General features: G+C 41.2%; 1 protein-coding gene across 4 annotated transcripts in view; it reads left to right on the plus strand.

The window, feature by feature from the left end:
* Positions 1 to 319: 319 nt before the first annotated feature.
* The window catches only part of PLEKHG7 (pleckstrin homology and RhoGEF domain containing G7), a 56,964-nt gene continuing 31,142 nt past the window's right edge, over positions 320 to 26,141 (plus strand). Inside the window, exons 1-9 of one of the 4 annotated variants that reach the window (XM_019710286.3) lie at positions 320 to 483; positions 3,439 to 4,236; positions 4,764 to 4,786; positions 13,935 to 14,062; positions 17,064 to 17,104; positions 20,795 to 20,893; positions 21,572 to 21,715; positions 25,003 to 25,098; positions 25,662 to 25,763. In XM_019710286.3, the coding sequence (XP_019565845.2) occupies positions 3,541 to 4,236; positions 4,764 to 4,786; positions 13,935 to 14,062; positions 17,064 to 17,104; positions 20,795 to 20,893; positions 21,572 to 21,715; positions 25,003 to 25,098; positions 25,662 to 25,763 (1,329 nt within the window). In that variant the 5' untranslated portion in view covers positions 320 to 483; positions 3,439 to 3,540. Of the gene's footprint in view, positions 484 to 1,581; positions 1,653 to 2,812; positions 2,918 to 3,438; positions 4,237 to 4,763; positions 4,787 to 13,934; positions 14,063 to 17,063; positions 17,105 to 20,794; positions 20,894 to 21,571; positions 21,716 to 25,002; positions 25,099 to 25,661; positions 25,764 to 26,141 lie in introns of those variants that run through there. The other 3 variants (XM_088801160.1, XM_074325288.2, XM_074325291.2) reach the window with 3 other exon arrangements.

The following is a 26,141-nucleotide window of genomic DNA, read 5'->3' on the forward strand; positions in this document are numbered from 1 at the left end:
TTAAATAGATCTACACAAAATGTTTTAAGATGTGAGCAAAGTAAGGTCAAAAGGAATGATTCTCAAACAACCTTTGAGAAAATAAACAGAATAGAAACCTAGAACTGCCTCACTGAACTATCAATGGTGATTACTGAATACCTGAAAGGGAAGTAAAAAGCCCCATTTGCATCAATTCTTATTGGATCTGCCATTGTTCGGTAGAAACAAATCACCTTTTTCTTAGGTGGTGACTCTGAACTTGCTTCCCTTTAGGCTTTTTCATAAACAAATAACTAGAAAAGTCTCTAAGGAGGGGAGAGGCCGGTTCCTCATGTCAACTTGCATCAAGTTTGCCTGCACACAGCCCAGAAGGGTCCATTGTTCCAGGTATGGACCCTGGTCTGCCGAGACCTCATCTGGTAGCTGGCTTTGTGGCTCTGCTGATTTCCTTGTCAGAAACCACCTGGACAACGTCACCTTCAGAGGCAGACCACGCCACAGGTATTAGAAGCCACCTTTAGCTACTCTCTGGGTTTCCTTTGCACTTTCCATTTGTTTGGATCCTGTTGCTATCAGCTTCTCTCGGTCCTGCCTTGCTGAGTCCTCCACCGCTAAAAGAATGGGTGAATCATTAACCTGTATGGTTTAATTTCCAGTACACTGAGATTGCTTCTCCATAGTGTGGGTGGTGTTTGCTGGGTTTTTACAGCTTGACAGGTCAAAGACTGGTGAATTTTCTTTATAATGATCATTTATTGAGTTAGTCTTTTAGAAGACAGAAAAGGTAAGGGGTAGCCTGAATTCTTCTGGCAACTTTTGACTCTTTATCATATCCACAGGGGTAGTTATTTAGGGAGGGTCTCCCAGGAACCTCTGCCATTATCTCATTTAACTCTTGCAAAGAGCCTGTGAAGGAAGTACTTTGATACCTTTTCAAAAATGCAGTCTGGAGGCTGATGGACGTGGAGTGTCTTGTCCTAAGTCACAGGCTAGCTGGCGGTGGGGAAGGGAGAGCTGAAGGTTGTCCAGAGCCTGGGTGCTCTTCTCCCCGCAAACCACCCTGCTGTTATTTAAAGTTTCTCCAGTTCTACGGTGAGTGGTGTCAGCAGTTACTACGTATTACCTTGCTTCCAGTATTTGAGACACTGACCAATAAATAACACTTAATAACCCTTAAGTCCTAGCGGACATTTTAACCTCCTACCAGCCACCACACCCTTGAGTCAGGACTACTGGAAAGGAAATCCAAAGCAGTGTCCTAACCCCTCAAAGGAGAAGGAAGGCACGAAGACCCAGGGGAAACCCAAGACTAGGAATTCTGATCGAACTATTATGCAAGTGTCTATGGAAACACACTGAGTTCCTGGAAGGGTGTGGCTGCCTAGGACTTGGACACCACTGTACGGGAGAAATAAGGAAGTCCCCTGGGTGTGACGGTGTGTGAAAGTACCTGTAACTCCTGTCCTCAGCTCAGACACCTGTTTGTTGGGAGAATGAGGAACTGGTCCCTCCAGTTCAGACCCTGAAAAGAGACCTCATGTATCTGTTTCACAAATGCTCAGAATGGGTCTTTTCATTCTTCTCCAAGGAAGCTGTATCAGCCTTTAAAGCAGCAGCCACAAATGATCAATCTAAAAACAAACCCAGCTCAAGCCCACCTTCACTAAAATGTAAGTTTCTTAACTGGTATTACATACACTCCCCCTGGCCCCCAAAGTAAGGGCACCTCGTGCATTTTTGTCCCCCACACAAAGCTCTGTAATACTTGAGACCTTAGTTCAAAATATTAAAACAAACCCAGCATTAAGAATTGCAAATCTCTTTTGTAGATAAGAGTTGAACGACTTTAGTTGGTATCTATGTAGTTCCTCCAACAGCTCTCCAATCTAAAATTCAGTACCTGTTAGTTTCATCTGGCCTTAAATCAGATGAGAGCCAGGGAGTAAACATAAGAGAACACGAAGTCCCCAAAATCAATGTCTGAGCATTGTCATGACAAGGTCATAACGTTAGGCTCTTCCTGCTTGCCGATAACGTTTTTAAATCTAAGAGCCTATTACTTTTCTCAGCACAGGCTTTTTCGACTCCTGTGCCTGAGACAGATTAGAAACAAATAAATTAAAGGGGAGAGTGGCTGCCATAGTCAAATACACAAACTATAAGGAGAAGTAATGAATAAAAATTAGGGAGTACATCAGTGTGAGGTAAATTTAGTGTGGGGTAAATAATCATACGCTATAAAAATCTCTAACAAGTATTGCATTCCTCATAAAACTACATTAAATGTAGCAATAACCACTGTATTTCAGCTGGTACTATGCATGATAATCAACATAAAAGCCAGGTCATCGAGACAAGGTTTATCGGTGTTCTGTGTTTTCTATTGTCAATTTCAGGAAGTAAATAATACACGGTAGAAAAAGCTATACTAAAAGGTGTTGTTGATGTAATTAAAATTCTATATCACTAAAAAGGTAAATTATTAGCAATCCTTAAAATTTGGTTCTCTAACTGTGTTCATTCTTGAAGGGTTCCAGATTGCCGAGTTTCACTTTTGAATTTATAGACTTGCTAAAATTATATTGTTGGAGATCGCAGAATATGTGGTCAACTATTGATGTTCTGTCCATAAACAGGCTACGCACAGTCTGAAACCACTTTCCACACAGCCTGTGGTGAGGGAAGATGGTTGTATGATGTGTTTCATAGACCATACCGGTCAGTAAATTATCAAAGGTTGACTCTTATGCAATAGTCTGTAAATTATCAACTGTTGACTCTTATGCAACAGTTGCCTTCCCACACATAACTACTCTCTTCCTATGGGAAGCTATTAAATAATGGAACAGCAATGTGTCATTTCCATGTCACCATGAATCAAGTTGTTAATGGTATAATCAGCTTTATTTGAACATGAGAAGAGCTTAACTGGGAGGTACGTTCAAATCCTGGAAAACCCCTCTAATCACGAGAAGTAGTGTGTCTGCGTGACATCTGGGTTTTTCTATTCAAACCCCCAAGTAGTTTTTCCAAAACATGGGAATGGATAAAATCTAGAATGTTTTTTTACCAAATACTTTACATTAATATGTTTGCAGGCATTTCTCACTCTGTAATTTAAATCTTGAGGGAAAGGGCCTTATTTTTATTGTTCTTACATCTTTACATCCCTGAAATACATACACCAAAATATATGAGGAAAATTTAATGTATATTTGATTCTCTTAAAATGGAATAATCAAAAGATGATGAGCTAGGTGGCTTCCAAGAAGTCTCTTAGGTCATTAAAGTTTTTAAACCTTTTTTGTTTTGAATCTGGAAGGGATATCAAGTAAAGAGTAAGCAAATTTCAACACACAGACTATTTAGATGAGAAGGCTGGATGCACTTATGTTAATTATCTTCCAAGGGTTAAGGATATTAATGTTAACTGGGCTCTCTCTACCTGTCTCCTAGGATGAGTTAGAAGTTGTATGTGAAATTCCAGACCCCTTTTTTTCCTCATCTCAGTCTGCCTCATCCGTGACATATTCCGCATTCTGTTCTGCTTCACTAAAGATGCAACAACCTGTCAGTAATTATCCTCTGGGAAAGGATAAAGACATACCAGAGGAAGAGTGGCACTTGGATGAGGAAACTGAGCAACCACCGTGTGTTCCAGAGAACAGCAACTCTGACGGTGTCCCCTGGAAACATCCAGACCCGGGGCCTCTTAGCTGCATGAGGGAGCCGGAGTCATCTGGCCCAGAGGTGGAGCCCCAGAGCCTCGGGACATCTCCTCGATGCCCCCTGAGGAGCCTGTCAAAGCAGTACTGTGAGAACCAGGGGAATCTTCTCCACTTTGATCGGCAAGCCCCAGGCCGAATTTCCACCTCTCCCACTTTGAGGAGACTGAGGGGCAGGGGCTGTGGGACATCGCACTCCCTGCCTCAGCAAGAAACCCTGGAAGGGCCCACGTGGGGCAGCTGGAAGGAGCCTGCAGGCTTCCCATGTTACCTTTCCAAGAGTCTACCTGGAAGCCCAAAGGATTCTTCGCACTCCTTATCGCCCCGGGAACTCCACGCAAGATTGCCTCCAGACACCAAAAGGACCCTCAAGACAGCTGATTCATTGGAGCCCAGGACAGGACCCACAGATGAGGATACCCTTCCTGTACTTCAGCTCCTTGATGAGGGGTCCCTTCCCCAGGCCTGCCTTCCAGAGAGAGGAGGCCACTCGTTGCCCAGCCCCACTGCACGGCCCCTGAGTTCTCAGGTAACACAGCTCAAAGCCTCCTGCCTCTCATTCAGTGGACTGAAAAGCAAAATGGCCCCAGGGTTTCCACATTACCCCAAAGGCCAGGAGCTCCTGTGATGGGAGACCGAACAGGAAGTCACAGCTGAGGGGACACACACTCTTCAGGATAGGCTGACTTTCACGTTAAAGGGGTACAACAGTTTGAGGAAGAAGGAGAGTGAAGCTCTTGTTCACTTGCATCTTCTGTATCCTTAAAGGGCTATTTTAGAAAGGGCCCATCAAGGTCAGGTTAGAGATGGTCTGCCGGGCATTGGATAGTAAATGTAGCCCTCTTGCAAATGCACACAATTTGAAGACAACCTGGTTTGGCTGGTTTAAAAGGAGAGAAAGAGCAAATTATTCAAATTTCTAATCTTTCCCTCTTCCCTCAAGTGTAAAACATTTTAGCTAGGGAAATTAATTATCTCTCCTTTCAAGATGCCTGGTTTGGAATTTGGAGTAGATTTCAGCAAAACTAAAACATATACTTTTAAAATTTATTTCAGGAAGAAGAATTTCATCAATCCAGGTGTGTATGAATTTATTTTCTCCAGTGCTTTGAAATCTGTGACTGTACTTTTACATCTATTTTTCTGTTCCAACATAGCAAACCTGATGGCTTATTAATCGGGGCATTTGTTTGACAGCCCCCCAAGTGACTCCTCACATTTATAAGTGAAAAAGTCTTAATGTCAAGAGTCTCCTTTAGTAGCACAGCATTTGGCTGTGGCTTTTGGGGGCAGAGTTTGACAGCCACATGCAGTCATGGTTTTCATTTTTGAGTTGTCAATGAATTGGCCCTGTGGCTTAATTAACATTGCTTAGTAATAGCTTTTGTCAGGTGGAGAACATGAGAAGGACAGAAACATTCAACAGCTTTTCAAAGAGAAATTCAGAGGACAAGAATAAAGGAAACAAGATGTGCTGTTTAAATCTAGGACAACTTTCAAAATGTCTATTATGACAGACTGCCTTTATCCAGAATGCATGTGCATTGTGTCACTTCAGAAACGAGCTCTGAGCTTTCAGAATGGTCCTCAGGTTGTAGCAATGGGTTTGTCATCCCTCCCAGGGATGAAGAGTTTCTCTGGCTGCAAGGGAAAGACCCATGCCCAATTTCATCCACCCAATTTGTAGAATTGGCAGGAAAGCCCTCACTTCATTTGGAAAGTCACAGAGGCATCCTCACGGAATTAGCCATTGTTTCATTATTGGACCTCAATCTTCAAGCACCAGTCTGGGTTCATACCAGGAAGATGAGGCCCATCTATGTAATCTTTGTTGATTTGAACTCTAATTGACCTAAATGTATGAACAAAGGTAGAGGATATTTACAAAGCCACAGGAAAATGTACAATATTATTGTGTTAGTGTATAGATTACCTATTGCTAAATAACAAACCATCCCAAACATCAATGGCTTAAAATAACAACAGTTATTGTTTCTTATCAATCTAACCATATGCTGAGAGTTGATCTAGGCTGTACTCAACTGGTAGTTCCACTCCACACATCCCTCATTCTTTTCATGGGACCAACAGTCTACCCCAGGCATGTTTGTTTGTCTTATGGTGAAGGGAGACGTCCAACAGGACAAGCAGGAACAAGCAAGGCCACTTGGAGCCTTGGCTCTGTATCTTGCCTAATTCTATTGGCCAAACCAAGTCACATGGCTAAACTCGGGCAGGCAATTATGTGTCACCAACAGTGGGAGAGCACTGAAATATTACATGGTAAATAGTATAGATACGAGGGTTGGTGAAGAAAGGGGCTATTCATGCAAATCTTCCACAAGTGCAAACTGGAATAAAGCTCTAAAAATAAACCTAATTCAAATGTGTCAGGGAAAGGGAAAAAGAATAGTCTGAGAGAAAGATGATGATGTTGAATAGAGTCGATCATGCGTAGTCTAGACGGTTATTTGGAATTTTGTTCCTTACCCAAAGAGCACTGAGTGCAAATGGATCCATTGAATGGATCAATACGATCAGATGGGTATAGGGTAGATGTGAGACAGATGGGAGTGGACTCCAGCAGAACCACCAGGATGTTCAGGTATGAGAAGTTGGTAGATTAGGCTCTGATAAAGGCAGTGGCATTAGAAAGAAGTATCTCAGTTCAAGAGCTACTTAGGAGCTGCAATCACCTAGACTTATGAATAGTAGACCATAACGGGTGAGAAGAAAGACGTCAAGAATGAGCTCCCAAGCTTCTGGCTTGTACCACTGGGTGGCAAATGGTTCCATCTGCTGATCTAGGTAACCCTGGGTGGGGGAGGGGGCTAAGAGTGGGTGGGGTGTAGGTCTTGATTTCAAGTTTGGACATGTTGAGTTGGAGGACGTATGGAACATCTGAGTGGAGATTTTGAGGAGATACTTGATTAGAGGAGGCATCAGGGACAGAGGTATACACCTGAAGGTCTTTAATCAAGGAATGCTTTCCAGAGCAGGTGAAAGTCTGGGTCCAGTTTTGATTATAAGGTGGAGTTAGCAGACATAAAGGCTAAGTGATGGGACAGAGCAAGCCATTTGCAAAAGATGACCTGGAGGTAATTTTTATTGACATGCAGAATCTTTGGGAAGCAATAACAGAAATGGTCTTAGTAAATTCAAAGGAACATCTTGGTTAAAGCACTTGAGGCATTAAAAAGTTCAATATGTCACAATCATACTACAAAATAGTGGATGGTTACAGAAAATCACAACAGGGAATTAGAATGGACATTTGGTATCTAGTGATGAGACTGAATTATTCAATATTGTTTCTCCAGGACTTAGTACAATACTTGGCATGTAGAAACCAAGGTTTTTTGAATGAATAAATGAAAGACTAAGTAACTACCATCTATGAATTAGTATACTAAACATTTATATATTACTACTAGAAGTAATGTTTTCATCAGCCATAGACTTCTCAACCTATACTTTTTTCATCAAAAAGTTTACTTTCTGCATGAGTCTTTGGTAAACAGCTCACCATGTATAGCACAAAGATCCTCTCTTTATCTGTCTGTGCTCCCTCCCTCTCTTCGTTGTCATGTCTCTGCAGTCTTTTCCACAGCAGCCATTTGTTCAAAGGGTTACTTCCTTCAGATAGCTGCTTACCAGGCTTAGCCATAGAATGTCAGGAAGAGCTCCATCTGATGCCTGCTGTCCACCCAGCAGCTAGGGGCGCCACCTCAAAAAACGTATTTGAACTTAGTTAAGTTAGGACTTTAATGTACCTATTAAATGGTATATAAATCAGGGGCTAGAGAACTATGGTCTATGACCCAAATTCAGCCCACTACTTGTTTTTGTAAACAAAGTTTTATTGGCACACAGCCACACCCATTCATTTAAATACTGTCCATGGCTGCTTTTATGGCTGTGCAACAGGTGAGTTGAGTAGTCACTACAGAGACTGGTCTAGAAAGCTTAAATATTTAACTGCTTGGCCCTTTACAGAAAAAGTTTGCTGACCTCTAATATGTTCAATTAAGAAAGCTTACCTCTGTAGCTGTCAATCAGTGTGCCTTGTAGAATAGAATAGATATAAAACCCTTTCTCAGAAGTACCGATTCTTCTTTTATTATAGTATTTTAACACATGGCCTGACAATTGGGCAAACTCATATAAATAAGAAGGGCCCAATCTACTCAGTTCTAAAATTAGCTGTGTTACGACTTTGATTCCTGGTTATTCTTTGTGAACTTTTTTTTCTCACTGTCATTCCCTCTCCCTCTATAATATTTCACTAAACTCACACTCACACCAAACCTTCTTCTCCTATCACCAGACTATGCCTCCTGGAAAAGACTATGTAGAATTCATTCTTATTAAAGTGTGAAGGACTGTAAGCTGAAAGGATATCTACACTCATCTTTCCAAGTAGCACAGTGTATTCCTCCGTTTTGCCTCCATCATAGCATAAAAACACTGTACTGCATTTCTTTTATATTCATCTGCTTCCAGAATCAAGACCTTCCTTAGGCTAGAGACAACATATTTATCTTTAAACTTCTAGCACCCAGTACCCAGCTAGAATCCCTCTCCACAAATATTTATTAAAGGAAAAGATGGAGGGAAGAAGGAAGACAGGCAGGCTAGACTGCTTGGCTTACAGTGGTACTTATCTCTCCCAGATGAATTTGCATTTTGACAGAGAACATGACATGAAACCAAACAATGAAGCTGTGTTGCTGGGCTTTTGAACATCAGGAAGCAAGTGGGGGAGACATGGGGGGTAGGGAGACCTTCCTGGCACTCTTTAAAATCATATTCACAGAAAGTTTTCAGTCTCACTTAATTTTCTGGTCAGCCCTGAAGCCGAGAAGGGAAACATACTCACTACGTCTATGGGAACAAAGACTAACCTTCCAGTGGGCAATAGGAAATAAGAAAAAGAAAAAAATATGTTCAAATTAGCAACGGGTGCAACATTAGCATGAAAACCAAATGACAAGGTATTTGAAAGTCTATCTCAAGAAAGAAACCAGACAAAAACATTGAATGCAGGTAGAACACCACCACCCCACCACCCCGAAGCCATCTGGCGTTACCCCCTTAGCGGGGCAGTATAACTTGGTGTTAAGAGCTATTGGAATCAAACTCTGAATTTGAGTCCTACCTCTACTTCTCTCCGGCAACGTGACCTTGGGCAAGTTCTGTAATAATTGAAAACCTCAAAGTCTTCATCCATGAAGTGGAGATACAAATAGTACCCATTTAATAAGGCTTTCAATATGATACAATAACCAAAAAAGAAAAACCCAATATGCCAAGGAGAGTCTTCCATTTGTTCACTCCACATCCATGCAATGCCTACTATGTGCCAGGCTCTGGGCAGTGAGCGAGAGGCTCCCCACCCTTTCTGCCTTCTCAGTTGGATTTCTAGCAAGTGCAACATTTTCGTAGAAAGTTGAACTGGAAACTATAGTTAAAGATGCAAAGGAAAGTTCCCAACAATCTTCTGAGTCTCATAATGGAAAAATATATCCCAGATTTAACCATGAGAACTACATTTCCACAATCAGCAGTCAAGTTGTCATGTCTCTGTTGATTATTTTAAAAAGAGATTTTTAAAAAGAGATGGTTACTAATTCTTAATGGGTTCTTCCTGTGTAATCAACCCATGGCTATATGCAAGCATTCCAAACAGTACTATATTTCTTGCATATGACAAAACATTATGATTCTTAAAATAGAACACCTAACTTTTTTTGTCACACACCCCTGCTGGAATACCACCTGCTGAAAAGGTACATTTAGCATTAATTTTACTTTCAGACAAAGACTATAGCATCTGAGGAATGAGGTCTGATAAGCGTGCCTGATAAAAAATAAAAAGGAAAAAAAAATAGGCAACATTCATAACAGGGGAAAGAATAAGACTGTGCCTCATCCAAACTGTAGTACCTTCAAGAAGATTTTTATTCCATTAAAATACATTTATCATTATAAGATGGTTGCTACCCCCATATCCGCTAGCATTTTTTATTATTTTCACTTAAAATTTGCACTTGGGAATTAAAGATTCGTAGTCCTTGGTTTAAGCCCACTGTACAGAAGGAATCTTTTTAAAACTCCAAATAATATATTAGTTACATTTCTAAAGGAGAGGCTTTCATTGTCTTCAAACATTTCTGCCAAGATAAAGGGCACCATCTAATTACTGCCTCCTCCACCCCCTGCCCACTGGCGGGGAAAATGAAAGCGCTGCTCTTATATCCTTGATCCATGGATTGTAAGGGATGGAAAGGGTCCCACTCACAGTTGTCTTCCACATAAGGAAACTGAGGCCTGGGAAAGTGCCACGCTGAGATCCCACATAATGAAAGTCCGAGTTGGCAATCATGGATCATAAACTGAGTACTCTTGCCCCTGTATTAGCTTCCTGTGCCTGCTATAAATGACCACCAACTGGGTGGCTTAAGACAACAGAAATGTATGCTCTCATTGTTCTAGAAGCCAAGAGTCCCAAATGAAGATGTTGGCAGAGCTACACTCCCTCTGGAGGCTCTAGAGGAGGACCTTCCCTTGCTTCTTCGTCCAGGTCACAGCACCCTGCATCCCTTTTATCTCTGCCTCCATCTTCTCATGGCTTCTGTCTTCTCTCTGTCCTTTCTCTAGGTGTCTCATGAATACACTTGTCATTGGATTCAGGGTCCACCCAGATAATCCAGAACAATCTTATCTTGAGATCTTTCATTTAATCACATCTGCAAAGAGCCTTTTTACAAATAAAATCACATTCACAGATTTTGGGGGTTAAGATGTGGTCATATCTTTTGGGGGTTCTCTATCTAACCCACTGCACCCCCTCTTTTACCTAAAGTATTATAGTAACCATTATTATATCAGTTTTAAAAAGCACTTTGTGTTTTAAAATGGTTTGTAATATCTTTTCTTCCTATGTACAAGTCTTTTTGGAGTCAGACTTGTGTGTTTGAATTTTGAATTCTGGCTCTGCCTTTCATTAACAATGTAGCCTTAGGTGAATTCCTTAGCTATTTCATTAAGCCTCAGTTTCTTCCACTCTATAATAAGAACAGTAATTCCCACATCATAGGGTGCTTGTGAAAATCATTTTAATGCATGTAAAGCACTTAACAGGGTGCCTAGTAAAAGTGGGGGCTCAGTGAGTACCAGCTGATTTTCAATTAGAGTAATATTCACCGAGATCAACTATTCAAAGTATACGCATTTGAGGTCCACTGGGGACACGTTTCCACCAGCCAGAAACTTTTCCGGCACTGACGAGAGAGCAGGCTCATTGTTGCGAGTCGCCGCATGGGTGTGAGGCCTGCTCAGCAGTGGGAGAGAATTCTCTGGATTCTCTGAATTGTTGCCATCCCAGTCCACACCATGGACTTTCGGATCTTCAGCACAGGACAGAATGAGGAGACGTTCTGGTACCAGAAGGGAGAAAAGATTATTCCAGCAACCATGGGACTAGTCCCTTCGGATCTGACCAGCCTGGGGCAACGCAACTCAGGGTCAGTGAAAGTTTGGCTGTGTTGGGGTTTCTGAGTGTGGGGGAGGGGTGTTGGGGGGAGGCAGCCGGCAAGCTTGTGTCAGGCATCCAGTTATACAAACTTCGGAGACCAGCGTTTTCTCCTGAAGCAAAGAACCAGAATAGCCAAACATCAAACGAACAAACAAAGCACTTCTCAAGGATGTTTGTTTAGTTGTGCTTTCCCAGACAAATAAAGGACAACATGAAGTTATACTGTACTTACAGTGACAATGGGTTGCCAGCCACACCCCAAAGACTTTGTAGTTATTATTCGTTAACTTCCTACCTTAATCTCCCTGTGAGGAAATTAGGTATCAAAAAATTCTCTTCCCCACCCTGATCACAGAGAATGCCACTACCACAGGTACACTCTATTTTGTTTTGGAGGAGGTATATAAAAATTATGAATTTATTGCAGTGATTGCAGTAGCTATTCAATCCAGAACTGGACACGATGATCCGGCATGCATGCCATTTTTTATAAGAACCAATTCTAATACTTGGAATGGCAAAATCAGATACATATTTGGAATCACTGATGCCCCTCCTGCCATGAGACCTAAATTCAAAGTCATTCTGAATTCACTGCAACTTGTTTCATTCATATCATTAATCCAACAATCAAAGACATGGGGTCCTTTTCAGAGTCCCCAGAAATCTAGTCCTCTGCCACAGATGGTGATGCAGGGGCCAGTTTTCTATACCAATCCATGTCTCTTCTCATGTTACTATGTGCAGAGTTTCTTTCTTGTTTTCTTCGGTCTCCATGTGGTTCCAACTGTAATTCTTGATATTTTTGTTAAGCCGTGCCCTCTTCTGATGAACGTAAAAATGTCAGGTCTACAGATGTTCTCTTATACCCTTCCAGGGACATGCCCACCTTTCCAGAATGAGCATCTTAGGTTTTGAACACCAAGAAAGCCAAGGTCAGAGCTTCAGCCCTGTGTGAGCCAGATGGAAGATGCTGAGGGCCTGATCTAGTGAGGATGCAGAGCAGTGCACAAATATGAGAAGAGACTTCTTTGAGTATCAGGGTAGACTTCTTGGAGGAAGCAGACTTTTATGACTGAAAATTAACTTTCTTTTATGCCTACAGCATCTACCTGCAGAGTGTGAGGCAGCCCTATTTCATATATTTTGTAAGAATTTATGGGACATTCATTATATTTTATACAAGTTTATGGGCTAGTCATTAACAGAAATTCCTAAACGACTTGTCCTACTGTTCATAAGTAAAATGATCTGGACATGCTTTTAGCAAAACATTGAAAATTTGACATAACTTTTAAAATCTTAAGGTAGGAAAGGCCTATATCAAGGTACTTGTATCCTCAAAGTCAGTCTTTCTCCAACTCCGGTGAGTACTGAGGGAGCTGGGTAAAACTACAGATACCATGGCCCACCTTCAGACCCACTGGGTCAGAATGCCAAGGGCAGGACTTGGGGTTGGTATTATAATGAATTCCACAGGGTATTCTAATGCATACCCAGCTTTGCTCAGCGGCATGACAGACCTGACAGGGCATGACCAGGACCCGAGCATCAGACATATTGACAAGGAAGAGATCGAGGAGTGGACAATTATGAGGCAACAGATGAAAGACCTGGTAGGAAGGCCATCCCTTGTGCAGAAGGTAAAAGCACGGAACTCGGCTATAAAGCATGGAGCGCTTAAGCTGTGTGCAGGTGGGAAACGGAAGTGGCAGGGGAAGGACGGGGCTAGTGAGACTAGCAAGGCTCCAGGCCTCTGTGGGGGGCACGGGGAGCTGTATGGCAACGGACCACATCACAACACCCAACGTCTAACAGACCCAGACTTGCAACTTTCAAGACAATTCCATAGCTATGCCTTGGTCGGCAAATTGAAATAAAATTCCTCTGTATATGAAGTAACCTAAAGGTTAAGCTATTTGTTGATACAAAGAGAATTTAGAGATTACATTGGTCAATAAGTAGAAGGGATCTCTCGTCCCTCTGAGTAGACCAAAGGAATATCTGAACAGCTCTGATGGGGAAGCTATGAAAATCCCTGCAATTCGATACCATCAGGCAGGTTCCCAGGGAGGCAGATCCCTTACCCATTTGCTGCTTCGTGTATGTGCCTTGTGGCTTTGGAGCTGCCCTCCCCCACACTGTATCTGATATGTAAACCATTTATTTTGTGAATATCCAACAGACAGGAAGTTTCATGAAATGGGGTAGAGGAAAGAAGGCAGTAGACAGGCCTCTTTGCTAAGCTTTTCCAGCAAGAATTCTCCTTTTTCTCTGGGAAAAAAAAAAGTACCAACTTTAAACAACCAGCCCGGATCTGTAGGGAGGCTGGTGGCATACAAGTACCCACACCTCATTTGCAGACTCTTGTGTGTGAGGGTTTTCTCCTGGTGTCCTTCTGAGTCAGACTATGTCTGGTATGTTTTTGTTGACATTTTCAAGGGACCTGTTCTGCTTTGGATTAGTCAGAATGCTCAATAAAGCTTAAAAAGGCAGCAAGTGACATGTGAGGGGCATATATCATCATAGCCTTCTGTGCCTGGAGCCTGAGGTGGCCTGCAAATTCTTCCTAAAAAGAAAAAAACAGGCATTAATCAGGCTTCTAGGAGTCACCTTGAAATGCCCAGGGGAGTCTGAATGATGACTGCCTTCATGCCAGCTCTAAGCTTTCTCTCCTGTCTCGGGCACAGGTTCTACGAGCACAGACGGAGTTCTGTGGTGCTCAACTTGCCTGGACTTGAGGTATTCCCGGGGGACCTTCTGGTGTCAGCTGGAGCTGCCGATTACCTGTGCCACCCACTTCTGCTGCTGAATTCAGGTCCTGTTCATTCAGCATACTTATATTACATGTCTGCTGCAAGTAATAGCAGGCATGTAATATAATAAGGGGGGGTTCAAAATAGCAGGCATGTAATATTATAAGGGGGGGCTTCAAAATGTAATAAGGGGGGGTTCAAAATATTTACTGACTAGTACAACATGTTGCACTGACAACTTAAAACAAATGCCTCCCAATAAGGGCAGGCATCAGCCATGAATTATTGGAGCTAGCTGAATACCACTCTGGTACTGGTCATTCTACTTACAGAGATGGATCAGATATGGGCTTTCCCTCGAAAGGTCCTCTTGTCTAATAATTTGCCGCAGCACCAGGACCTGGAACAGTGACGGCCGCCGTCTTGGAGCTAAACACTCTCTCTGGCTGGTGGGCAGCTTCCCTGTCATTGTTGCAATGCCACACCCCCACCCCACTCCTGGCCCTCAGTCTCACACTGATCTCTTCCAACCAAGGTGGTACCATGTGGGGACAGAGGTCCTGGTGACAACAGAATGCTGTGACAGCAGATTAGAGAGAGGCAGCCTTAGGGGTAATTCTGCATTTTGTACTCAGTTATGAAAAAGAAGAACAGCTGTGGTGTTCAGAGTACATTCCCCATTCCCCATGATTCTGAAGGCAGCCTTTGCAAGCAAAACAGACATTTAAAGATTATCCATCTTCGTAGTTTTTAAACGGGTTTTGTTCTTAGCAGAGCCCTTTTTTACAAAAGAATCCTTACTTGGAAAGCCAGCATATAAAACAGATCCAGGTGGAGTTGCAATGCTTTAAAACGTGGTGGATTCCAGAGCCTCACCTCTCAGGCATCCCCAGAAATGCAGGACACCTGGCAACACAGTGGGAAAACCAGCCACCTCCTTCCTCATTCACACACATGCAAAGTGAGACCCAGAAAGGAGAAGTGACTAGCTATGGTGTCAGCTGGTTTGTGTCAGTGGAATGGAACCTAGGCCCATGACTGCTGGTCCTGTGTACTCTCCACCAGCCTGCGTCAACCACCCATTATATCAGCAGCTGTAGGTGGAGGTGGAACGCAGGTGGAATGCAGAAGTTACCAGTAAATAAATCATAGCTAACATTTGTGTGGTTTTTCACTCGTTATAGAACCCTTTCACATCTACTGTCTTAGATGACACAAGGATCTAAATGAGATCTATCTCGTATCATACAATCACCCAAATGAACAAACCAAGAGGGGTTAAGTGACCTGCTCAGTGACAGGCCCCTAGAAATTAGAGCTAATTCTAAACACAGCATAACCTTAACAGACATTAGTACATGTTCCATGGTGCTTTGCAAAAGCTCTAAGCTGGTTAACTAAAATGTGTTCCCCAAATGCTTGTCCTAGACCAGCAGCTTCAACATGACTTGGGAAATTGTCAGAAATACAGTTTCTGGGGCCCCACCCCAGACTTTCTGAATGAGAAACTCTGCGGGTGGGGCCCAGTAATCTGTTTTTTAACAAGCCTTCCAGGTGATTCTGATACCAGCTAATGTTGGAGAACCACCAACTAAAGAACAGATCATAAGTAACTGCTGCATGATGCTTCTAATCAACTAGTCCTTCATTAAGTCGTATGCCTAGCATCAGAGGAGATACCACATACTAAAAGTTATGCAACATTCTCCACCATATCCTTCCATGTCCTCTTTTCCAGGAATTTAGAAGGGAGCTCTCATGTGCCCAAATCATGGTCTAGTGCAGTGCTGCTCAAGCTCTGATGTGCATGAGTCACCTAGACGTGTGGTTGAAATAGAGATTCTGATTCAACAAAACTTAACATGTAATACAGATAATAAAAGATGGTGGATTCAGTAAAGGCCTATTTAAATCTTCTTCTGATTATTTATGAAGCATTCCCAAGAGCCTAAAATTATCCCTAAAGTTTATCCCCAAAGCAGAGGAGAAAAATTTGTTAAGACCAGAGACCCCAATTATTGCACTTCAAATTGGACGTAATAATTTACCACCAGGTATTTGAGGGCTAAGGGTAGTGAAACTGGTTTGTCTCTAAAGGAGATTCCACTTAATCTCCCCTTTAAAAAGATGGATAAGGTGTCAGAGTGAACGAAATAATCAGTTGGATAGATGCATTCCAGGGTTCCAGTAGGAAAAGTCCCTCAAGCATATCCTTTGCAGTAAATGCTGCTTGGGTAATTGCTTCCATCTGATTAAAGCATTATGCAGTTTCCTGATGTATTTAACAGAAAGAGGCCTAGACCTATAAGATATCTATTTTGTACATCAAGTCATTGGAACATCGCACCTAAACCTAAGAGATGATTCCCAGCTTTTTCTGGGTAATATTACAAACAGATATAAATGACATAAAAATCAAGAGTCCAGAATCTCATCTCTTTACTTCCCAGTCATCAAAACAATGTCTTATTGAATAATGACCTCTTTCTCAACTCAAAGCCCTCCTGAGGACCGCTTGGGTGGTGACTGATAGAGACAATAAACCCCCAACATAAAGACTGGTGACATATTGATGTTCCCCTATTTCAAGAGTCTGCATTTAACCACAGCTGGGTGTTGTCTATCGGGTTGATCAGTCTGCAAATCTATCGAAGTTGCATATGCTGGGATGAGTTCTGATAGGACAGTATCAAAACGAAGTCCTTCCAGCCTCAAAGTCCTATGACTTTCTGCCTTAAATAAATCATTCAGCATCTTTATTACATTTTATAAGTCTTTCCCCGAGTGATAGCGAAAGGGAAGCCAAACAATACTCCAGTAAAGAAACAGGACGGTATCACCTTCAGGGAGCAAAGAAACACCAACCTTTAGGTTGCAACATAACTTCATTCACTCATTTGCATAAATATAAATATTCATTTTGGGCATTCTCAAGAGAAGGACAATTAAAGCAGGATGAATTTGGTTTGGTTCATTTGAAAAAGCAGGTTTTCTAAAGCATTGCAATAATCTATCACTAGTTGCTCAAAGTTCTAATGTATTTTCTTTAATTTCACCCACCAGAATCCAAAAAGTCAAGATGGCCTTTCTCCAAGAGAGGAGTGGTGAGTGTTATGTCTTGTCATTTTTGTTTTAATTAAGCCTCCTGTAGCTAAGAATGTAAGAAATGGCTGAAGAGCCGTTTTATCTTTGCGTGACGGCAGATGGCACGTGAAGTTTAAATTATATCATCACATTCATAGTAGTGGCTACAGAACATGCCAAATGAGGCCATTTTGTGCAGCAAAACAATACTAATTGCCAGTGGTTAATGAGCTCTGTAAAAAACAAAGCAATCCTAATACTGTGATGCTTTACAACTTAAAATTTATAGCTTGGTACAGCTTAGGAAACAACTCACTTAATAAAGTAAACTTGCATAAGCATAGGCCCCAGTTTGCAGGCAGTGCTGTGCATATAGGGAATGCTGAAAAATTAATGAGCTATTACAGAAACAGATTCCACAAATACACTTCTATTTCTGGGAAAGCCAGTTGGATTAGTCCTTGTGGGTTTTTCTCTTTTTAACCTATTTTTGGTACCATCAATTATTAAAGAGTCATAAATCGACATCAACGGTCCCTGATTTTTACTGCCTGGGACAACAGTTGGCCACGGTGCAGCCTTTCCTCCAGGGATGCTGGGGGGAGCCGGAAGGAGAGCTCCTGACCACAACCTCACTCCCCTTTTCTGGAGAAAGAGGAAGGACTGACTCTGTGTTCTCCCAACAATAAATACCAACTGTAACACCCACAGACAGCAACCCGCGACAGTAGTAGGGCCTTATGGGTAGTTCCTGCAGCTCATTCTGTCAAGAATCTGCCCACATGGGCTCTCCGATCAGTTTGTCCTCAATTATTGACACCCACCTCAGAGGTTCTGTTGGATACGCACATACTGATAATTTGTTAATATCATAGCTAAATTAAAAGCTCTCTGAGGTTCTAATCTCAGCTGTTCCGTTGATTTACTCATCACAACCACCCTATGAGGCTGGCACTATCACCAACCTTTTACAGGGAAGAACATGAAGCTGAGGGAGGTTAATTCATTTAGCCAAGGTCACAGAGCAGTAAGTGGAGCAGCTGGGATTAGAACCTCAGAGGGCTTTGTCCAACAGAACCTCCAAGGAATGTGCCGAACACTGGGCTAGAGATCTAAGAAGCCAAGATGCCCATTACCAGCTCACAATTGAGAAGGTCAGACTGACATGTTAATTGGAAAAAAGAAATTGTGATAAATGGCTTGCCTAATGTTGGGGGTGAGTAGGCAGTGGTAGAGATACACATACAGAATAATGAATGGAATGACAAAATGTTTCAGCCAATGTTCTCTGTAATGAAGGGAAAATCATTTCTCAAAGGTTCACTTTTATAAGGACTTAAAATTGATATGTCTACCTGTTCCCTCATTCTTTTGGCCTTATTTATCATGTAATTCATGTCTATATAAATGATAGCCCATATAAAAACAACAAACACACTACTAGTTGGTAGTAATGTATTCTCCCAATCTATTACAGATATTTTTCCTATTCTTGCCTTCCTTCCCTCTCTCCTTCCTTTCTTCCCAACCATCAACAATATTAGTAATAAAAGCAAACGCAGATACAATGATTATCACACTATTAGGCACTCTTTCTGTTTACATGTGTTCTCGTTTATGTATGTCAGAGTTTACATATGTTAACTCATTAATTCTCACCACAATCCAACAAGGCAGGTAACGTTATTATCCCCACTATGCAAATGGGAAAACTGAAGTTTGAAGAGGTTGAATAGCTTGCCTGAGGTCACACAGCTTGTAAGTGTCAGAGTGGGGATTTGTCCCCAGCAGTCCCAGGCTGTTTGGCTCTGAGTCTGTTTTAGCCCTGACATTGAATAGCTCCTCCAGCTGCAGAGCTCCATAACTAGACCTAGAGACTTCTCCTTTATCTCATCAGAGGTCTCGAAGATCTTTTCTGTTCTCACAGATTCTGTGCCATCCCATAGTCGACCACTCTAAAATGTGCATATTCACACTCACTTATCACTTATGTCCATTTTACCCCAGTTCCACGTCACCAGTGCCTACTGTAAATTTCCATTCCACTCACCTGTTAGTTACCAACTTTGAGACCCCAGAATTAACCTTGGCTTTTTACTCTTCTTCATTTTCTGTATCCTCTCAAATGCCCTTCAAATTCTTCTCATTGCCACTCCTTGCCAATGCCACCACAGTGGAAGCAACAAAGCTTCCAACAATGGGTCTGTTACTCTAAAGGGCTCATGCGACCTCAGAGAGAACTGTCCCCTCCCTTCTCACTGGCATATCCACCAAGTGAGGTCAGGAGGTTGGTCAGACCATGGAAAGCCATAGTGAGTGCCCTTCAAGACAGAGGGCTGGTGCCCACTTTCCCACAGCTCCAATACTGCTTTCATTGTCTCAGCTTCTCTATTCTTCAACTGGTTGCTGATCTTGTTTATTTTTTCTTGTTGGTTTTTTTTATTTTTTTTATTTCCACAACATGCAGTTACCGTGGTTTCAGACATCAACAAAAAGCATATGTCCCAGTTGCTATAGGCAGTCCCCAACTGCCTCCAAGATTTCTTTTCTGCTGTGGAAGCTAAAGAATCTCTTATAGGTTGTAGCACATTCTGAAACTACTAGAGGGTCTCCTTTCAGACACACAGGCTGCTGCCAACCCACAACAGCAGATAAACAACCCCCTGCTTTCTCTTGCTTATTAACATAAAGTTGAATAACTTCCACCAAACTGCTTAGATCTGTGCCAGCCTCATGCACCCTGAGGCACTAAACAAGTTAAAAAATTATTTGTAATAAACTTTCATTTGAAATGCAGCCAAGCTGACTTTAGAAAGCCTTACATGTAGTTATTTAATAACTTCTTCCTGGTTTAGGTGGTAAAATGAACTCTTTAAGTGGGTAATTCATGGTGTTGCAACAGAATACTGAATGAGTCACACACAAAAAAGTCACAACATATTAAGTTTAAAAGGCAAGTTGCAAAACGTTGTGCAGAGATGACACCAGAAAAAATTAATTATAAATATGATCAGACAAAAAGGTTTCCAGTAGTTATCCAGGGGTGGAGATAACAGGTAACTTTGATTTTCTTTGTGTTTTTATTTGTTTCTCAAATTTTCTGCAATAACCATATGTTACTTTTGTAATCAGAATTTTTTAAACTAATGTTATTAAAAATAAGACTGATAACAAAAATAAACGGGTTGTTCCAGTCTAAGGAAACTAGAGTTTCTAGCATATTCTAGCTTTCTTTAGCAGAGAATTATTGTGTCCGGCAGTTCCTTCAACACTGGGTTTTACTCAGTCACCTGCTAACTGAAGGGTGGAGCAAAGATGTCCCAGGTACCTTCTGACGCTAACCTCCTATAATCCTGTGTTTGGAAAAGTTAGAACTGTGACGGATGTTATATCACGCCTCACAGGGGGGATACAAGTCCTGGAGTCCATCTATTTACTACATAACTGTCCCAAGCCTTGAAATATTTTTTTTCATTGGTAAAATGAGAGGTTTGGTTCAGACGTCCTCACAGCCTCTGTCCTCCCAATCTGACATTCTGTGGCCAGGCTGTGGTTGGGAAATGGCTTTTCAATTGTTAGCAGCTTATAGACAAAATGTGCAGTCTGTTCTCAGGCGTGTTACAGAATGAAGTACAAAAGATGCTGAAGCTGCCAAAGTCATGTCGTGAAAGAATCCATGTTTGAAAATCCTGTTTCTACCCATCTTTCAGCAGGGCAAAGACAAACACAAGCATATATCTGATCTGGAAAACTGCCTTTCCTCTGTGAAGGTTACAGACTTCAGCCGCTATGAGTTCCACAGCCTTAAGGTATCGCACAAAATGCTCACTTTTCTTGTTTTAGTCATTATTTTATTGCCTTTGTTCATGTAACAGCAAAGTGCAGGAGAGGAGCCCAGAGCTGGCTGGAATGAGTACTGCTCTCTTCAATGCACACTGAAACCTTGTGAAAGCCATTTCATCTTAACTAAATAATGGACACGAGAGGCCTTGTACAAATGTTGACAGTTGTTCCTCTTCTTCACCTCAGGGACTCAGTTTCCTTATTTGAAAAATAAATTGGTTTTGATAAGATGATTTTTAAAGGTCTCTCTAAATTTTAAAACTCTCATTTTATGATCCTTCAGAGGTTCATTTCAACAAGCTTTGCCTGGGGAACCTGGATCAGACTTCCCAGTTCCGGGTTCACGCTTCTTTGAGGTCTTTTTGCAATCAACTGAAAAAGGTTCATGAAATTCTCAAGCATAATACCAAACATTGATTCGAATTCCTTTCCATTTAAACTAAAAATGACGAATGTCATGCATCCCAAAGCCACGCAGAGAGAACTGAGGTTTGGGCAGCTCCAGGAGCCCCTATCGGGAGCCTGCAGCAGGAAACCATGATCTCAGGAATGCTTGTTTTTGCTGTACACCAAGAGAAAGCAATTGGTGAACAGGTCCACCCATCAAGGTAGAAATTCTGTGTTTTCCCTTTTCTCCCACGCAGGATAAGACCTGGAATGAACTCATGGAAACACATCAAAAACTTCCTACTGATCAATTAGACTTGAGAAAGCAGCAAGAGGCCTTATGGGAACTTTTCACGAGTGAATGCACTTATTTCTTGGACCATTTATTAGTTCTTAAGATGGTAAGGCTGGGCTTAATTTTCTTGTATGTTTGTTTTAATACCTTATTGCATATAATTTGTCCTTGACACCCCTTCCAAGACTTTTTCTTTTAAAGATTTTTATTTAAAAAAATAGTATGCTGGGCTTAATTTTTGTTGTGGATGGAAAATATTAATTTGATTTGTTTTGCTCTTCCATGCTGAAAAAAGAAAGTTAGGGGGTAGGAGTTCCTCACTTTCAGGAGATCTTAAGAATATTTTATCTATTGTTTATCTGCTACGTGGTTGTTTCTTCATTTTTTTGTCTTAAATATAGCCTCTCAAGATTGGATGAGAGCCTCATCTGAGGTCTCAGTCTCTTCTCACCCTGTGTTTATACCCTCCTGGAGTTAGCAAGTTTGCAACCACCCTCAAGGCACCATTCAATGCTCATCACCTTCCTCTGTTGGAACTCTTGCTCCCTCGTGAGCAGTGCCAGGCAGAAGCTTTTTATCAGCAGAGCAGAGCCAGTTAGCAGGCAGCCATCCACATGTAATGCAGTGGGGTTGACTTACACGGCTTATTCCTGATACCTGCCATATAAATGGTGCCCCTAAGGTGGTGTAGTGCTGCAGCCCCGATCTGGTGAGGCTCTCAGCAGAGAATTCCTCACAGGAGAACCACAGGGCAAGGGATGGCAAGGGAGCAACTGCCTCCCAAGACCACAAGGAAGGAAGAGCAACATTGTTCCCAAGGTTACCTCTGCCCACAAGCACTTTTGAATCCTGGCCCCTCTTACACAGGAAAAAGCCCCATGTTGGGAGACCTGAATTCAAGTCCTGCATCTGCCTCTGACGTTCCACGTGACCTTAGAAAAGTCCAGTCCTCTATTTCCTAAACCAGGGGTTGACACACATTTTTTGTAAAAGCCCAGGCAGTAAATATTTTAGACTTTACAGGCTATGTGGTCTTTAATACAACTACTCAGCTCTTCCACTGCAGTGCAAAAGAAGCTATGGATAATTTATAAAGGAACATGCATAGCTGTGTTACAATAAAACATAATTTACAGAAACAGGTAGCAAGCCTGATTTATCCCATAGGCTATTGTTTGACAGCCCCTGTCCAAAGCTATAAGAGGGATGACAACACCATCTCTGGCTGTCTCACAAAATCTGAGCATTGTAATGATCAGATTAGTTTTCTTTGAAACCTATCAGGTGACATACAAATGACAATTATTATTTTCTGTAAGTAATATTTAGTGTCACAGCACAAAGTATTTTACCAGCAAAATTTAAACCACAAAGACACTGGGAAAATGGAAACTCAGAAAGTGTATCATTAGGATACAGAAAACTAGCTTAAATAATAAAGAATTGTATTGGCCCAGGTGACTATAAAGCCCAGAGTTAGGAGACATTTCAAGGTTGGTTTGATAAAGGGGCTTAATACCAAGGACAACTTGCTTTCCATCTCTCATTCCTTCCTTCCACGGCATCAACCTCACCTTCTGGCTGCCTTCTGCTGTAGTCATGGAATGGCTGTTGTCCTTGAGCCCATGGAAGGAGAGAGAAAGAGAAAGAAAGAGACAGAGAGAGGGAGAGAGGATCTCTTTTCAGTATTCATAACAAAAGTCTTAAATATGATTCTGATTGACTGGCTTACTGTCACATACCCACTTCTGAACCAACTACTCTGATAAGAAAAGAATGTGCTAATTGGCTCAATGCAATCAAGGCTCACTCCTGGGAGTAAGGTGGGCTTGCCACAAGGCACATCAAGGCCTGGGGAAGAGGAGATACTGCGGTGAAACCCAGGATGATGCTAGGTGCTAGGGAAGGGGAGCATTGAGGCTGGGTGGTACCCAATAGGTGTTCAATGCAGAGCACAAACCCCAGAGCTAATTTTTTTACCACCCTGCCCTAATAAATAATACAGATCTTTCTGTCCCACTTCAGCTGCACAAGTTTTTTCAAATTAGCATTTTCTGCTTAAAATAAAATAAAATAGACCAATTTGTGTTTGTTTCCTAATGTCCTAGTGTTTTTAGAGTATACATGTTTCTCCCTTTACACAATCAATATGAGTTTCCCAAACTTGCTTATAAATTGAAATTCACAATGAGTAAATTCAAATAGTAAAATATACTGAAGGACTCTATATTTTTTAACAATGGCAAAATTTTCAGTAAAGCTAAGAATCTTATAGCTTCTTTTTTAGAGAAAAAAAAAAGAAGACTTTTTGCCCCTAAATTCTCCCAATTGGTCTGTAGTAATGACTTCTGTATCTTATAATTCTGTGTCTTAAATGCTTGGTTATTGACAGATTTCCAAACAACCCGTATAGTATTCGATATGGAATTGGGGAAGCGTTAAGTCAGTGGTTCTCCAAGTGTGCTCCTTAGACCAACAGCATCAGAATCACTGCGGACTTGTTAGAAATGCAAATTCTCAGGCCCCACCAGAGACCTGTTGAATTAGAAACCCTGAGAGCGCAGTAATTTCTGGTTTAACAGGATCTTTGTGTGATTCTGAAGCAAGTGGAGAACCATTCACTACATAAATTAAGTAATATGGAAACGGGAATTGGAACGTGGGCAATCTAAAGTGCAGTCTTTTCACATCTAAAATTCTTGAGATAATTGTTCCATTTAAATGCTTCATCATATTTATGCAAAGTATTCCGATTTCAATAAAGTGATTTCTCTTTAGTTTATAGGATGAGGGGATGATTATCTGTGAGGATTGTGGTTCTTTCTTCACTTGCTCTAGAGTAGTTCTCCTGCTGTATGAAAGCATCAAATCAAGTAATAACAACACAAAGATGCCCTTAATGTTTTCATTAATATTTAATGCCTTTATCCAAATCTAAACATCTTACCAGTTATCAGATATTAACTCATGATTTCTCTGAAAGTAAAAGACATTGGATCTTTCGCAGAGAAAAAACTAAAGGAGACGTCAGTGTGAATGTTGTTTTGGTCTCGTGAGTGCTATTGGCAAGAAGAGAACCTGTGAGATTTCTTTGACCCTGGAAGGCAGAGAAAGCCCATTTAAATGGATTATGTTCAGCAGGAATGTTGTTAGGGTACATTCAAGGAACAACAACTTCATACAGAAGAGCACATTTCCCATATGTTCTATGGACTTTAAATGTCATTGTTTGTATTTAGGAAAATTCTTAAACCTTGAAAGCACTAATTTCTAAACTGTTTTGTAAAGTAACACTCAGGAGATTTATGCTTTACGTTCTTGCGAAGGGTAAGTTTCAAAATCTAAAAACAGAAAGTAATGTGCATTTATTTTGCATTTGTTATTTTTTTTAAGATTTTCATGAATACACTTAAATATCTACAAACTCATGAATATCTCCTGGATGTGGATTTATGGAGACTTTTTGCAAACCTGGAGGAGTTAAGTCAGGTGAGCCAAAGTAGGAAGATGCCAGGAGACATGTTTTAAAATTCACCGGAGGATCGTGAAAATCACACTTGTTCTAGTTCTGTGGCTTGTATTCCATACTGGAATGTGGAATATGGTGTATTCAGCCATATAATTTTATGGTCAGGAGGTTGGCTTCATCAGAAAGAAACCTAAATATTCATTGACATCTTCCAATAGATTGCAGGTATCAGCCTTCAGTAACATTTTTCATTTTTCCTTGGCTGTTCAAAAAAGTAAACATATTCCTAAGATCTCCATCATCTTCATAAATGTTTATTCTCAAATGAATGTCCTTTTCTCACATATAGTATAAATAAATATCTTTCCTCTAAAATGTAAGGAGAGATTCAAAAGGAATTTATTCATTAAAAAAAAACTTATGAGAAAATATATATTGGAAAAACACAATAAATCTGAATTTTGCCAGGATATAAATTGAAAATGGCAAACATCTATAAGAATGATATTTGAAGTTCATCAAATATTTATCCCTTCCCCCTGGGTGTGTGCCTACTCTTGCTTTCTTTCTCTCTGGCCCCTAGACGAGCTTTCATTTTGTGACCAGTCTCTTTGCCATCATCAAAGACTACATCGATGCTTCTGAGACTTCACCATCCATGGATTTCATTTCTGTGCTCACAAAGGTAAAAATCCTTCTGGGATATCTCAGTTTCATGCAATAACTTCACCCACCTCCCAGGATAGTTGTCAATATCTCCTTGGTTTTCTGTTTTTGTTGTCCCTGGGGAAGGTCCGCTAGCACCCTCCCACAAAGGAAGCATCCCTTCCTGCACTAATCAGTGCTTTCAAAAATAACTTGCCGATTCTGTTTTCCCATTGTCACCTCTCCTGTGTGGGTTTTATTAACACAGAAATCTGCACACATGGAACAGGCATTTTCCAAGTGTGTTTTTTAAATGACTTCAATTTAAAGCAATATTCATGGCAATAGTTTGTGTAGGCTAATTACATGGTTCAGTTGTTCTTCTAACAGAAGTGCCAGTCTCTCAGAAAGGAACAAA

The sequence above is a fragment of the Rhinolophus sinicus genome, chromosome 1 (assembly GCF_057876585.1).
Source record: "Rhinolophus sinicus isolate RSI-liver-muscle chromosome 1, RSI-T2T, whole genome shotgun sequence".
Classification (NCBI taxonomy): Eukaryota; Metazoa; Chordata; class Mammalia; order Chiroptera; family Rhinolophidae; genus Rhinolophus; species Rhinolophus sinicus.